Raw genomic sequence first — 16894 nt, 5'->3', positions numbered from 1 at the left:
CACTCTGATGACTCAGAAAAAATGTACAGTATAATACACCCATACTATTTATTTGTGAGAGCCTTAAATTAGACTTGTGCAGCCAGCACAAGTCTTCAAAATAGAATAGAGCCAATAGAATGGACAAATAGAATATCCTATTAATCCTATTTATTCATGTAATAAAAAGTATAAAAAGGTATATTATACATTTTCTGAGTAAAAGCATACAGTTTAGGCCGAAACCTTTTTACCTTGCAAAAAATCACTGCGAGACGTTGTCCCCCAGATGATACCGATGGACCAAATTTGGTGCCCTGGTTAATGGACTACAAACAAGATTTTGATATATTATGAAGAAAATGTGAGTGGTGCACCGTGCACTTTTTGTGGTGTCTGCTATCGTACTTGAAACAAGAGATTAGCATGTATGGGAGAATTCTGTTGTACCTGTACTTTTGGTAATGAAGTACTCTGATCGGCTCCATTTGATTTCAAAATAATCATATTCTGTGTCCCAGCGGCTCTAGTGATGGAGGAGCTGAACCCCTACACTAAGATCAGTCCTGCTCTGGGTTCAGAGCGCCAGTCGGCGGGTGCTGTCATGGGCATCATCTTCCTGCTTCTGATCATCATGGCTATGCTCAGCTTGTTTGTTTGGTTCAGGCAGAGACAGAGGGACAAAGGCCAGGACATGCCTAGCGTCTCATACACACCAGCCCTGCGTGTCACCAACACTGACTACTCCCTCTCTGGTGAGAAACCCCTTTGAGACTAATCATCAAATATTGAATAAGCTGCAATAAACAACTTAAGATGCATTTTTTGCCAGCTCAGTAATTGGCAGTGAAAGCAGCAGTTTCAGCATTGCATTATGGGCAACCTGGTTGCTACCACACTTGTCATACTGTAAGCTGATAACCTTGCTGAAGTATGTTAATCATGTGGAAATACTGCATATCTATTGTCATTTTTTATGCCAGCTGCATAGATGCTAGTTTTATTGATTTGGCTATAAATGGCTCCATCAATTCTGTTAAGTATCATGAATTTCTGTCCATTAATCTGCCCGTGTCTACTTTGTTATTGCAGTAACAGGATGGTCATTGTTTGTGTACTTGTACAGTGTGATATGTAGGAGTTTTGAACACTGCTGTCTTGCTCTCTACCCTAGAAACATCTCAGAGCAGCAGCAGTGGCCAGTGCTTCTCCAACCCCAGCTACCACACTGTGGCGCAGTGCAACATCTCGTCCTCCATCACTAACAACCTGGACGGCACTCTCACTCTTAAGGTGAGTACATTATGGTCAGGAATCCATATAGGTTTGGTAGTTAAACTATTTTCAAAAACTGAATTTTTTTCAAGCACCATATTAGGCCAATAGTGGCTGCTCTTGTGCTTAAAATAATTCATAAAGAAATGTATGCTACAACATGACTCAGAAACAATAGCTAGCTCTACGTATTCACTTAGTATCTGTAGACTTATTTGTTAAAGGGATTAATTTGCATCAAGAGGAAATAATGATCCTAAGTTGGATATAAAGTTGTACACTTTCAGCTATAATGTCGAGCTTTGACATATACTGTGTGTATATATATATACTGTATATATATATATATATATATATATATATATATATATGTGATGCAATCTGGGAAAACCCTTCGGATGTCGGGCTGGTACGTTTTCAGTAAGGTCTAAATATAGATTGAATGTCATTTTTTGTCAAAATTGGGTTTCGAATAATACCTAATCTATGATGATTACTAAAATATGTGATATGAAAAAAGGCAATAAAAAAGTCGTCCCGCTAGCAGGACGTGACCGTTAATTAAACCTGTTTTTTTCAAAATTCCATTTCTGAAAATCATAGCGATCAGCCAACTTCAAATAACCATAACTTTTTTTACAGACAAACAATAAAAGAAATAAAAACAGATTTGGGAAGGGCTTGAACCCAGCTTTAATAAGGTCTCAAAGCCTGTAATATGTCAAATTTCACCATGTGGTGGGTTTTATATATATATATATATATATATATATATATATATATAAATTACTTTTTAAAATATATTGAAACAGTTATTTTGAAGCCTTGGACTTGGTTTTAAAATGTGTTGTTTTTCCTAAGACAGTACTTTTTAGGTTATGTAGTCATGCCAGTGAGATACATTTTACATCTTATTTGTTCTTAATGAAACCAAAAAAGGTCAAAAATCATTACATTGCTGAAGTCTATCAGGGCAATGGTCTTTCAGAGTGTCTGATGTTTTTTGTCTCTTTTTCCCTTTAGAAAGGAGACAGGAACAGTTCAGAATGGAGAGCGTACTGCAATCTCAACGACCTGGGTCAGTGTACTCACTTAATTTCTTCTCACCCCCTACTCAAACCATCTGTTCCTGTCAGACAAAAGTACTCATGCAATTTGAAATGGATCAGATATATCATTATTTTCTCCACAAAACAAATAAGACATTTGTTCTCCATTTAAGCACCAGAGAATTAAACTACTTACTCATTCCTGGGGGTTGCATGAACACCAGGCAGACGGTGCTTTTGGCACTGGAGTAAGACCTCCTCCTGCTGTGTTTTTAATAAGCCCGTACTTTAGGTGGCACATCCATGTGGTGGAAGGTCAGGCTTTGCCTATATTATCCAAGGTCACTCAGACTAGGGGGGAGAGAGTTCATTACCTCTCAGACACCCCATCCCAAGCCACCTCACCCCATTATGTCCACCTGCAAGTCTGCTGATAAGGCTTCGGCACAGCACAGCACACAAGGCCTCAGAGACGAGGATGTACGAGGATGGGTATTTCCATCATGTTCTTTTGCAAGCCCATAGAAGAAGGAAGTAAAATAGGGTTTCACCTGGGACATTTCCCTGATTTCTAATCACAGTGCTGAAGAGATTTAACTTGTAGATGACAGTCTTTTTTATAAACGGGAAGTTATTTCAAAGCCTGAGCCAAAAGTTGTTACATTATGATGAAGATGACAAAAGTTTTCTTGGACAGTTTTGCTTTCAAATCAAGTGAAAGTACAAACACTCCTTTTCTTTGAACAGACTAAACTTTATATAGAGGAAAACTCCATTTGAGCACACACTGTTACTCTACTGCTGTCATGTCCAAATTAATATTGCAGTGTGGGTTTTGGTGCACTGTTTGAGAATTTCATTTATCGAACTTGACGTCACCTTTAAGGCATGTCTCAGACTCTGGGTAGTCAGCTGAGAAACGTGATGAGTTGTGATGTGATTTGGTTAAAGGTTAACTCCTAGTACTCATAAGAGTTACTAGGTTGGGTATTGTTTAAATGCTTGCTTTTGCTTTTACATGTAGGTGGATGGAAAGACTTTCCTTTCTGTTAGTAATTCCTGTTCCTTCTGTTTTTTTCTGACTAATTGCAATAACAATCTTTATCATAAAGTCAAATAATTTAACCATACGATAATACTAGGTCTTCCCCTGGGTGCTTATAGAATAGAGTCTCATGTTGGTTGGAAAAATGTTTGATTGTCCTAGAAAATTTACTAATATATTTCAATATTTATATGTAGAAAGATGTTATAACATTTCATTTACGGTAAATAGCTTTAATTTAAAACAATGATATTTCATATAAATTTGATAATATACATATACACTATCTTTTAAGAAATTAATCATTAATCAATTTGATATAAAGACTTTTACATTGTTACTTTGAAACATTTTTACATTGATATTGATCTTTTAAACTTTCTATTCATCATAGATATGACGGTTTCCACAAAAATATTAAAAAAAGGATTAAGGATGAAACATATAAGTTTGTGAGCTTCAAATCAGCCTATTAGAATGATTTCGGAAGGATCATGTGACACTTAAAACTGGAGTAATGATGCTGAAAACTCAGCTTTGTCATCACAGGAATAAATTATATTTTAAAATATATTAAAAAGGAAAACAGTTATAATAAATATATAAGTAAATGCAGGTTTTATGAGAATATTTCATTCAAAAGGGCATAGCCTATAGCTTTACCATTTCCCATACTGTTTTTAAATCATGATTTACTGAGAATGTGTTCATGTGCTTCATTAGGTGTATCAAGAGGAGACACACTTACACTGAGGGACAGCAAAACCACCCGAATTACCAAAGGTAGTGACCATGTTGGACATTTGCTGATGTAATTTGTGGACACTGACACTACACAGAAGATGTCCTTTTCCATGTTTGTCCCCTTAACAAGGACAACTGCATTCACTTTCTTTTTAAAAATGAAGAATGACTTTCAAAGATTAGTACATTCAGTACTATAGTGATCACACTGGATGTGCATGTGACTCATTCGCAAATGCGTTACATTTTAAATGGTGTAAGAGATTTATAAATACTGTTGTGCCATCACTTCCTTCTTTCTATAAAGCACAACTTAATCACTTCCTCTATATTTCTGGATGATGTACAGTAATACAGCCACCTCTATCTTTTACTCTCTCTCTACACAAACATTATATGTTAACTGCTGTAACAAGATTTTCCAGTCTAACTTTCATCAGAAAAATTCGCCCTGGGATGCTGTTTCTAAACTGTACATCATGGAAAGTGCTTATTTTGCATCTTTGCCGAGAGATTGTCTTGAACGCAACTTAATTTTCCTATAGCCATTTGTATATGTAATAACATGTATTACATTTTTCTCTCCCTGAGGATGATGTGGTGATTACATTGCAATAAGATATCTTTTAATATCTTTCTGTAATGTGTGTAGATTACATAAAAGCCTCCATGTGTAGCTCCAGCTCGTGCTCCCTAAATAGTGAGAACCCGTACGCCACCATCCGAGACCCGCCCGGCCTGGCCTGCAAGCACGCTGAAAGCAGCTACGTGGAGATGAAGTCTCCTGCACACAGAGACCTGACCTTCTGCTCCAGCACTAGCACAACCCTCACCACTGCCAGCAGGAACGTCTATGACGTGGGTGAGTCTGATCAAAGCAAAGGAATACTTACTTCTCTGTTTTATCATTTTTCTCTCTTTAAAGGTATAGTTTACTTTGAAATTAATTTTGGATATGTTTTAGCCAGCCCGTTCCCATCCTTTAACGTCCCCATCCTTTAACGTCATATAGAACGCTATATGCAAAAACGGCGCTATACTACGCACATGGCACCCTTTATCGTTAATATAACACGCGAACCCAAGACGTTATAAATCCTTTAGCGTGAATGACACGCACACCCTACCCCACACCTAAACTTAGCCCTCACAGCGCGTGTTATATTAACGGTAACGGGTGCCATGTGCGTAGTATAGCGCCGTTTTTGCATATAGCGTTCTATATGACGTTAAAGGATGAGAATGCGTTGGTTTTAGCTTACCTCAAGGGCATCCAAGATGTAGGTGTCTTTGTTTCCACAGTATTTTCAATTTTTATATTTTTAGGTCAAACCGTTCTTGTCTGTCAGTCATATAATGGAGGTCTATGGGGTCCACTTCAAAGAGCATGCACAGAGAAGTCCAAATTAAACTAAATTAAATTTAATGATTTAATGACACGTAGATGTAAATACACACTGATGGCCTAAGACACGAAACGAGCGGTTTGTGTGAGAAAACGAACAGTATTTATATTGTTTTTACCTCTTGTAACCACAGCCACGTCCAAGTGATCTGAGGGCCCGGACGCTTTGTGGCTGTGGTTACAAGAGGTAAAAATGATATAAATACTGTTCGTTTTCTCACACAAACTGCTCGTTTCGTGTCTTAGGCCATCAATGTGTACTTACATTTACGAGTCATTAAATCCTGTTTAATTTGGACTTCTCTGTGCATGCTCTTTGAAGTGGGCCCCATAGACCTCCATTATAGTTTGACCTAAAAAAATTAAAATTGAAACTACTGCGGAAACAAAGACGCCAACATCTTGGATGCACTTGAGGTAAGCTAAAACATATCCGAAATTAATTTCAAAGTGAATTATCCCTTTAAAGAGCATGATGGATTGTAGGCCAATGGAAGATTGGATAAAAACACAGCAGCTAAACCGTTTAAGGCCTTGTAGGTCAGTAGTAATGCTTTGTAATCGATACTAAACTTAATAGATAACCAGTGCAGAGATGATAAAATTGGTGTCATATGATCATATTTTTTTGACTCCAGCAGCTCCATTTTTGGACTAATGTTTATTGCTTGTTTATTGAAGATCTTTATAATGTAATGTACACCATATGGAAAGCTATGTGTTAAAGATTCAGAGAGAGTTTCAGAAATCGAGCCGCTCACCTCTGGCAACCTTTCCTTCTCAGAACCGACAGTGAGTGTTCTTCAGGGACCCAACGGCCTGGCGACCGGATTCTCCCAGAGTCCTTACGACCTCCCGCGGAACAGCCACATTCCTAGCCACTATGACATCTTGCCCATGCGCCACAGCCCCACACACACCCCACCCCCTCCAGAGAGCCCCCCGAGCTCCCTGCTGTAGAGCCCAGGCCTGCCCCAAAAACACGGGACGCAAGACTGACAGTTCCCAGACCTCGTTTTTTTTTACAATCTCAACCTCTCTCTCTCTCTCTTCTTATCTCTCTTCCTCTCCAACACACATTCAAGTACAGATGCATGAGTAGATTATACTGGACACGACACAGGTGGAGACCGTATTCCTCTTTCCGTTGAGAAATGGACTGTATACCAGAACAAGAGCTCCAGATTTGGACACCAGCGATTATTCATCACCCCCTCTCAGAGACTTTTTTTTTTTAAAACAAGCTTTACATATAAAATCAGGAAATACAAGGGTAGAAAAGCATTCTTTGCTTATAGGTCTACGAAAAGACATTTGGAGGGAATAAAGGAGCGTTTGAGAGGTTTTCATGGAAACATACTCACTATATTGATTCTTAAAGGCACTGGAACAGATAATCAATGCGACTCAATGATCCAGAACTTTTAATTTGGAGTTGGCAGTGGTGGTGACCGTGAGGGGGGCAGACCTCTTTTTCACCCTGGAGCGTTTAGTCTGGACCTTAGAGACAAAAGCATGGTTTAAAATAAGAAATATTAAGAGTTCTTATTGTGTAAAGACGGTTACCGTTATGAGGAAGTACCGACCAGGACTTTATAATACTGTACATTCGTCTACCACTCAGAAATATTTATAAAAGTTTATGAGGAGAGCCTGGGGTCAACATGAGCTCTGTGATAATGCTCATTTGTGTAACAACCTGGTGCTTTCTATTGTACATAGACGTTTATGACTGTTGCTATCAGTGTGTACGTCTTAAGAATTGGAATTAAGTTGTGAAGCTATCACGTTTAGTTTTTCTTCTATGTATGTTTACATTTTTAAAACATCTGTTAGCAGACCTTGAAAGGTATTATTTTGTGGTTATGTATTTATGATGTTTATTTATACCTTGTTCGTGCAAGTGATGTTTTTCTTTATGGTGTAAAAGTTAAACATATTTAAAGGGGGGGGGGGGGGTGGAGTAGCATGAAAAAATGATTCCCATAGTGACCAATTATTTTCATGTGCTTGTGCTATTTGTGCACAGTATTAATATATAAAGTCGACATTATATGTTAGCTCTAATGACAAAATAGACTCATACGTGTCCTAAAAACAGTATAAATAGATTTGGAGACATGTCGCTTTCCTTGTGTTTCAGTTTGTTAGGTGATTATAGCTTTGCAGCTTTGATTTGAGTGGCTGCGTAACATCATAATAGCAATAACATAGTGACAATCATTCATAAATAAAAGGGGAAAAAACATTTCATCAAACCAATCATCTCTACAGCTCAGCAGTGTTTCCTCATGCACTTTTATGAATTGTTCAAGATCGCTCAGTTTATTTAATGTTCTTACTGTTTAATTGCTGGTTTACATTTTTGTAAGCTGTCAGAAGGTTGATTAATCACGTTGTTCGGCTGTCATATTTTTGTGTAATAACCACTAGACTGTATAATTGACTCTCTCAAGTTAAAGGGATAGTCTAATTTGAAATTAATTTTTGATATGTTTTAGCTTACCTCAAGGGCATCCAAGATGTAGGTGTCTTTGTTTCCATGGTATTTTTTGAAGTTTTACCTTTTACTAAACATATTTAGCTATACGGAAATCTCCGTGAATTGACGTAGACGTGCGAGAGATCACTTCTGGCGTAACATCTGGAGACGGTTCAGTTCGGTTAGACATTCTCTGGTTCGGTTCAGTTGGACATCTGATTCAGATCAATTCGACGGCTGTTAACAAGAGGTAAAAACTATATAAATACTGTTCGTTTTCTCACACAAACCGCTCATTTTGTGTCTTAGGCCATCAGTGTGTACTTACATTCACGAGTCATTAAATCATGTTTAATTTTGACTTCTCTGTGCATGCTCTTTGAGGTGGACCCCCTAAAACTGCATTATATGACTGATAGACAACAACGGTTTGACCAAAAAATGTCAAAATTGAAAATGCTGTGGAAACAAAGACATCAACATCTTGGGTGCCCTTGAGGTAAGCTAAAACATATAAAAACATCTATCCCTTTCAGGTTAATCTTTAAAACATGAATAGTTTCATGTATTTTTAAGCAAATCTCTAAATGAATAGTTTATATTGTTAATTATAATGTTGTGATGCTAGCTAGATATATTTAGTGTTTTATTTATTTAGACAAAACAGTAGGATTTTGATATCGTTCATTTACCATGAAAATAATAATTTGGTGCGTCTGCACTGAACGTCATGTCACATACTGTATAACTGCTCCCTTTTAAATAAACCGACCACTTTTACTATCTTTAGAAATCAGGACGTTGTGGCCATGCCTTAAGGAACTGAAATAAAATAAAAAAAGGAATAAAGTAACTGGGCATAATTAATGAGATAATAAACCTGTTACATGAAAACTAAGCTAAGAAAGGTTAAACAATATATAAGTAATAGAAAAGCTTTGAATTAACTACATATTTTATTTGCTCTTTTAAATTGGAATTACAGGTGACAGAGTAATAGTATAATCATAACAATACAAAATAAAATCACAGTACAGTGCAGACAAAAGAAACAAAAAGAAATAAGGTTCTCGAGGCAATACGTGAAAGATCCGACAGTCAGAAAAGTAATATCTGGGTAATCTTACTAGGACACACCAGCTATGTGCAGTGCATGGGCAGGTCATAGTCGTGCCATCTGTGCCCTCACATCATTGGCACTGGCCCCTGTTAGCACCAGAGACCCCTGCCTCTAGACTAGAGAACAGTCCTACAATCACAATCAGGGTCCTAGAAGAACAGAAACGGACCCTGACGCTTGTATAATCACCAGGTCTTTTTCTCTCGATGGCGATAAGTACTGTGTGTGCTGCTTATAAGATATAGGAGACTCACTAAAAACAGTCAAATGACTAGCATGCAGTAATGTCGGTTCAGTCTGATTCAGTAATTACATTGCAGCCTTTAAGGGCCTTCAATTCCACCTGGAATGTGTTCTGATGGGAATGACCTTAGCAAACTATGTTGCTTTACCTAGTGCTAGGGTAATTAAACTCAAAGGGATCGATGAAGAAAAATAAACCACTGCTGAGGTCTACGGTATTCTCCCACCCCGAGGTCACCCGTTATATAACATGCATTATTAGTTCAGTCTTTCAGTCGGAGTAAATTTTATTAGACAGCCATTAAGCGAAGACGAGCATCACAGCTTGTGGTAGTTTCCTCATCTGCTGGAATCAGGACAAAGACTTTTTTTGTAGGCTAAAACACATAATACATTCATAAATGATCACACTGTGTCTCAACGCCATCACTTCGCCACCAAGATTAAAAGGCTAACAACTCGATTCAAGTGACTACCACGGAATAAATACAAGTTACAGGTCTTATGATCATTAACTGTAGTGGCGGGAGATATTTTACATTCAGTGCAATAAAAACAAAGAGAAAGTATCCAGTCTATTCCCTAGAGCGCTCTCATGTGATGCGGCCGTCAGCTGGCCGCTATTCACTGCTGCGTGTTTTTCCTGTTCCGACTTTAACGACAGAGCGTGACCTGCAAAAGTACAATGGGTTTGAGGTTGTGATGTTAAGAGATAACGTTGCGTTTAGGGGAAGTTTTCCCTCTTTTCATTCTGAATAGGTCTGTGGTAGTGTTTCAAAGAGAACTTGTGCCTGTTTGGTAGTTCGGTCCCCTCTTTAGGAAACAATCTGCATTTATGACATCAATTCTTGTTTATTACAAATTGAACTTTTGCTATGCGAAAACAACAACTGAAAGGGCTGGTAACACAAAAAGAAAAAGTCCATAACGGACTACATTACAGTGTGATTCTAGCGCGTGATGAAGGCCTCGCCACACTGGCATGGACAGCTGAGGAGGTGTTGCGTTTTAAGCACATGCATGAAAGCGTCCGTGTAATGTTCCATCATAAAAAGGCACTAAAACCACTATTCTACCTCGATGCAAATGAATGGCGAAGAGAAAACAGCGCAGTAGCTATGTGCCTTAAGGCCTCTTCCATTGGCCTGATGGTGAAATCAAGAACGTGATGCGGTGCCGCCCCGTGCCGGGACTGTACATGCAATGCGAACCACACTTGGAAGATTGCTGAAAGGTGAAGACTGTGGTCTTTGGGCCCTAATCGTCATCTAACATCTATCAGGTACATCATCTCTATACAATCACAACATTAAATATAGCAAAACCTCCAATACTGCACGTTTCTCCCCTCCACCCCAGAGACAAGGGGGGGCTGCTACTAAAGACATACATGAGCGAACCTCACACGTTTGCGAATGAAATTATATATTAAGACATTTCAGTGAAGATCGGCACAAATGATTATTAAAATTCGGCAATATAAAAGCCTACCATGGCAGGAAGGAGGGAGGGAAAAAAACAAGCTTAGTCCAGACTGCAGGTGGTGACCCTTTGAGATTCCAGCTTTGGAACCAGCCTCTGTGCTCAAGCCTAGTTGTGCAGCTGCATCTCAGACCCAAAGCAGTCTTGAAGGGGGGAGGGGAGGGGGGTGTTGCAGGTGGGTGGTTGGGGTTTGGGGGGGGGGGGGTATGGTACGGGTGCCGCTAGATGCTCTGGCAGCACTGCATCTTTGGTTTATTCTCAGTAGGTTGCACCTGGATGGACACTACATTGTTGCTAGGTGACATGTCATTGTCTCGGCGGTCGGACATCTGCTTTTGGGATACGATCCGATAGATTTCTATGGGACAGAAGAGGATATTGATGTTAAGACACAGTGACAACACGAACTGGCAATGAATGTGGACTTTGTGTTGCCGTAAAAGCCTATAAACCCTACAGTTATTACCGGACACAATTACAGCATTGCAACTGACTGCGATGCCTTTGAAACATTTATTATTTGTTTCTTCTGCAGATGCCAGGAGCAAAACAGAGGAGCAAAAGAGACCACAGAGACTCTCTATTGCAGTCACGTCAGGCTAGAAAAACCTACCCGACCAAGTCAGGGCTTTTGATGAGTCATTCATAAGGATGTGGCCTTCGGCCAATCATTTACAATCTTCCTTTTTTTATCATTTTAAACATTTCCTCAAGCCTGTTTAGTGTTTTTTGTCACTTGTCATTGTACATAAATAAAGGTTTATCATCCTTAACCTTGTAAACTGATTAGTATCCGCTACGTGTGCTGAAACGCTCTTTTGCAAAGCATACGACTCACCAGTCAGGATGGTCTGAAAAGCAGTCTCTACATTGGTGGAATCCAAAGCTGAAGTCTCTAGGAAGGACAGACCGTTTTTCTCTGCAAACATGGGGAACATAGGCTACATTAACGTTCATGGTAACAAGCTGATAGAGTACACAAAGAAACCGAACAAATGAACACACTCCAGGAGTTAAAGGTCCACTTTTAAGTCTTTATTGTAGATCTAACCTGCAAATGCACGTGCTTCGTCGGTGGGCACGGCCCGGAGGTGACGCAAGTCGCTTTTATTGCCCACGAGCATGATGACGATATTGCTGTCTGCATGGTCTCGGAGCTCCTTAAGCCAACGCTCCACATTCTCATAGGTCAGGTGCTTGGCGATGTCATACACTAGGAGGGCCCCCACGGCTCCCCGGTAATACCTGTACATCAACGCAGGGAAAATGATTCAATCATCCAATTAAGTTTGTCTTCATAATAGTTCATCAGAATATAGAAAATTGCTTCCCCTCTGAAACAACTTTCATTTTTGACTGACATCATATTTGACTTTACTCAAACTCTTTAAAAAAAAAAAGTCAGGTGGATTCGTTCTTCAAACAACAAAAAATCGTTCTGAAAGTGATTTCAACAATATCGTTCCTCTGAGCTGTTATCATTTTATCTGTGGTGTGGACTTCCCTAAGATCATTAAAAGCTTATAGAACTGACGGTGCTTGGTGTGAACAAGCTTTTAGACTTTATCAAACAAAACAGATTTGTCCATAAAGGAAAAACACTTACGCCGAGGTGATGGCTCGGTAGCGTTCCTGTCCAGCTGTGTCCCAAATCTGAGCCTTCACCGTCTTTCCATCCACCTGAATGCTCCGTGTAGCGAACTCCACTCCGATAGTGCTTTTGCTCTCAAGGTTGAATTCATTGCGGGTGAAACGAGACAGAAGGTTACTCTTCCCCACACCAGAGTCTCCAATCAGGACCACTTTAAAATAAAAAAACATCATGGTTTATATCTGATAACACCATAACCTAGTTCAGCCAATTTGCAGTTGTGTTTAATGAACAACGGTCTTATGGGTTAGGAAAAACATGAGAGTGAGTAGATGACAATTTTAATTATTGCATGAATTAGCCATTTAGCCAATTGCATGAACTAGGCATTTAAATAGGAGTGTGAAATCAAAGACATCTCGGTCTAAAATAAAATATAGGAACAAACCTCCTCATGTTTGGAAACTATCTAAGCGCTTAGTTATGAGTCGACACATTACATAATTTAAAAGTGAAGTGCATTTAAATACGTTTTAAAAAGTCACAATGTGGGAGACATGACCATTTTTGGTCATTTTTAGCTATTCTAGGCTAATTTGAAGATTTATTTATAACATCGAACATGACTAAACTAGATTAGAGAGGTTGTTGACGATCACTATGATTCACGTTAGCACGTCGTTTCTTGATTACAACATGGTAAGAAACCTCACAAACTCCGAGAACAATGAATGCATTTCAAAGATGACTGAATAGGGAACAGCTTGTTTTATGGACTTATTATAAAATGATTAAATAAAAAATGTCACGTTATTTCATGCAAAAAAGACAAAAACAACGATAACATAAGCAAAGAGAGGTCGCGTCAGCTGATACCTTGTATTTCCTTAAAAATAACAGTAACTATAAGCTGACACAAAATAATTGTTTTAAGGACAGTTCACCCAAAATGTGTTAATGTTGTTCCACCAAAACGATAATATTTTTGTCGGTGGAACACAAAAGGAGACGCAGTGCAGAATGACAGCCTCGTACATCTTTCACTTTAATTGTAAGGAAAAATATATAATGGAAGCGAACGGTGGTTTAAGTTGCCCCAAATATCTCCTTTTGTCTTCCACCGAAGTCAGTCGGTCATACAGGCTTGGAAAAACATCTGGGAATACAGGCCGTTTCCCATTTCCGCCTGCTCCGTTAAACCCCTCCAGCGACAATATCAGCTAACTTCAGCTAGCCGCTTCAAGGTGTGGTCCGATCTTCGGTAAACTGTGCTTTATGAAGTCAATTAACCAACATCTGTATAGACAGAGTGCGGCGTAACTGAGTAATATAAGACTAAAATGATACTATTCCAGCCGATGAGCATGAGTTGTTTTGGGCTGTTTGAAGTGAGCTAGCCGGTTAGCTGGCCTTATGTGTTTAATATAAAACCACACTATCTAACAATAACCACAATGATCAGCGCCGCTTTAACTTATATAGTTGACGCAAATGTTGTATGTACTAACCTTTAAACAAGTAGTCATATTCGTCGTCTCGCGTCCCCATTTCGATTAAAACAAAAGCGCAAACAATGGAAGAATGTGAAGCAAAAGTGTAGCCGACCCGTCCCTGTCCTCTCCGCTACTGCACTGCAGTGTATTTGTGATTAGGCAGTAGCCATGCTAACACGTTAGCAAGCAGGCGAACCAGTGAGCGTTCCCTGAAGTGTTCCGGGTTAGGGCCTTTACAAGCTGTCAAAATAAAAGCCCTATTACAATATTTATTTTCTTTTATATAGCAGTATTTCAGTACGTAAATGTATTGTATAGCTTGTTTAATGTATATCTTAATAATCTATAAAACAGCTAAATGGTTGTGGATCGTGCATTGGTGATTAAAATGGTTATATATGTTAATATGAAACGTGCTTTTGACAAACAGAAAAGCACAGTCGCATGTCCCGGATATCATTGTGTTCTTAGGAGTTCATTTTAATTTAGTTTTAATTCTTGTGGGTTGTTTAGGCCATACGTTATAGTGATAGCGGTTTTGAAGGAAACAAACGAGCTAATTTTCACAAAAACAAGTTATTAAAACTGTAGATTTCATCTTATCGACAGGGTGGTTCCATGGTGTAATGGTTAGCACTCTGGACTCTGAATCCAGCGATCCGAGTTCAAATCTCGGTGGAACCTATGATTTTATATCTTAGAAATTGGTTTTCCCGATAATAGTTAACCCTTGTACGTTCTTATGGACAGTTTTGTTTTTCGATCACTTTGCCTGCGTTAATGCTAACTGTATAAAATTAGGAATTTATTGGAATTTTACTATAAAAAAACCCCTCAATTTTGCACTAGGTAGCCTACAAAAAATGTCCCCATTGAAACCTATGTAAACTTCCATTTTTAATCCCATGGCCATTCAACTATAAAATAATGCAATCTTTGTTAAGAGGCTTTCAGTCTGTTTGCAATGCTTCAAATAAAATGTTTTACGATTTTTTTCAGGTTTGGCCTATAAAGCAAATAATCGCTTTATTTCTGAGTTCTGCTTCTGCATAGGCATCGAATGGGGAAAATCTGGTAATGGGTCCAAACAAAATCTTACCGAAAAATTAGCATTTTTTTTTTTAGATATCAACCTCAAAATTTGAACACGACTTATTTAGATTAATGGCTTTGATTTTCTAGCTGTTTTAGAGTTTAACTTGTTTCATAAAATATATATTTTATATAAAATAATGTTCATAAATAATTTTCCTAAACTTAAACCTGTATTACTTTTTTGGGATTGACTTATTCATTCTTTAAATGTTGACTTCAGCAATAATCTTCTTTAAAATGAGACCAAACTTAAGTCTGTGCTCCCAAGCTTCACATGTTTATGATAGTTTTTTTGACAGACAGTTTTGTCCTCTATGGACCTATGTGTAACTTTTTAATTGATGCACAACATGAGCATGAAAAGACCTGTTCTAAAATCATGACTCAAAGGCCAAAAAGTAGCTCAAATACTTTGATAAATTTGTATAACGGATTTCGCTACTTTTTTATTCTTTTTTTTTACACACAAGATTAGGCTACAAGATTTCCAAGATAAAAAAATGAAAGGTGTAAAGAGGTTTTACTTGTCTAAAGTAAAAGCATTCTGCTAAGCGTCTCACAATATTCATAAAAAATAATAATAATTCCATACGACCACTAGGGTGCAGTGTTGTGCATATCTTCAGTCACACAGAAACACCAAAATGGTTGAAATGTATTGAACACGTGATTGTAAGGAGTTGTGCTGTTGCAGTCCCCGACCTTATTCAGAGCAGCGCCATGACAGGAATGAAAGTGAAGCTGTGAGGGATAGACTTACCGTGTTTCCAATGGCATCCGCTGTAAAAAGCTGAATAAAGTAGCTAGATTACTTAAAATTTTTCACAGCTTACATTGTCGGGAGTTTTTTGTCAACTGACATTTCTTTCAAAGATATTTTTCCAGTGTTTTATGAGCAGAACAATCCGAAAACACATTAAATAACAGTACAGCCCATTGAAGATATGCAAGTCTATCCCTCACAGCCTCGCTTTCATTCATACTAAAAATCAAAAATGGCGCTGCCGTGAATAAGGCGTAGATGGGAATTGGGAAAGTCCCCATAATTCACACTGACTCAAAATAAAATTTAGTTTGAACAGATATTTCATCTCATATTACCTGTACAGTATGTAGGCTATGTCATTCATATTGAGTGGATAGTTTGAAAATGACAAAACATTTTAAACACAGTCTGAACCTTTTGATGCCGCCAAATCATTCTGTAGTTATGTCACATTCATAACTGGTTACACAATCATAGCAACCAAACCTGTGACTCATAATAGACAACCATATGCATTTCCTGGCAATGCTTTACCACACATGTTTTTAATGCCAATTTCAGTTCTATTTAGCTAGCCAGCCCTTTGCTCATACTCTGTTGAATAGCCTACAGATTCATTTTATTATTTTTATTTTAGTTTAGTTTTATTATTTTTATTTTAGTTTTCCGATCAAATGCTCTTTGAATACACAAAAAGTATGACTGGTGTTATGATTATGAGAATGTTTTGTACTTAGATGACTATCCCAGCAAAGTATATGCACCCTTTTTACTTAATTTTTCATATTACATCACCCAGACTCATATTGTAGGACTTTATCTAGAAGCTCTGCGGAATCTCAGGACTGTAATCAGCATTTCTGATGTATGTTCTGTAAGTCTGACAGTAATGTTACTGGTTGTTGACTCAACTTTGAAAAGAATCATCTGTTGGACAAGTTGGGGGGTTTCCTCACTGCAAAACTTTATGGTATTTTCCTCTTAGAAATTTCTTAGTTGTAAATAAATAACAAATAAATAAATAAATTGTATTCTAGCAATATATTATATAGGCCTATTAGAAGAATCAAAATGTTTTATGTAGAATTAACTTTTACGGTTCGAAAGTAGGCCTACTGTTTTTGC

At 38.1% G+C, this 16894-nt stretch overlaps 2 protein-coding genes and 1 non-coding gene across 5 annotated transcripts in view; 2 read left to right on the top strand and 1 right to left on the bottom strand.

Moving 5' to 3' along the window:
* megf11 (multiple EGF-like-domains 11) overlaps positions 1-10008 on the top strand; it is a 114956-nt gene extending 104948 nt beyond the window's left edge. For all 3 annotated transcript variants that reach the window (XM_089116426.1, XM_089116427.1, XM_089116424.1), the window contains 6 exons: positions 501-734; positions 1154-1272; positions 2278-2332; positions 4072-4131; positions 4745-4954; positions 6282-10008. In XM_089116426.1, coding sequence (XP_088972552.1) covers positions 501-734; positions 1154-1272; positions 2278-2332; positions 4072-4131; positions 4745-4954; positions 6282-6457 — 854 coding nt within the window. In that variant the 3' untranslated portion in view covers positions 6458-10008. The remainder of the gene's footprint in view (positions 1-500; positions 735-1153; positions 1273-2277; positions 2333-4071; positions 4132-4744; positions 4955-6281) is intronic.
* Positions 8917-14116, bottom strand: rab11a (RAB11a, member RAS oncogene family). The gene is made up of 5 exons (XM_039692632.2): positions 13924-14116; positions 12431-12626; positions 11876-12069; positions 11663-11743; positions 8917-11182 (listed from the first exon to the last, which is right to left on the bottom strand). Exons 1-5 carry the CDS (start codon positions 13961-13963, stop codon positions 11046-11048), a joined length of 648 nt encoding a protein of 215 aa, XP_039548566.1. The 5' UTR covers positions 13964-14116; the 3' UTR covers positions 8917-11045.
* Positions 14117-14520: 404 nt separating this feature from the next.
* Positions 14521-14592, top strand: trnaq-cug (transfer RNA glutamine (anticodon CUG)). Its single transcript has one exon. It is a non-coding gene; the product is annotated as a tRNA-Gln (tRNA).
* The last annotated feature ends 2302 nt before the right edge of the window (positions 14593-16894 follow it).

The sequence above is a fragment of the Pimephales promelas genome, chromosome 10, assembly GCF_988280905.1.
Source record: "Pimephales promelas chromosome 10, fPimPro1.hap1.1, whole genome shotgun sequence".
Taxonomy (NCBI): domain Eukaryota; kingdom Metazoa; phylum Chordata; class Actinopteri; order Cypriniformes; family Leuciscidae; genus Pimephales; species Pimephales promelas.
Note: the sequence above shows the minus strand (reverse complement) of the source record. Positions and strands in the feature narration are given on the sequence as shown.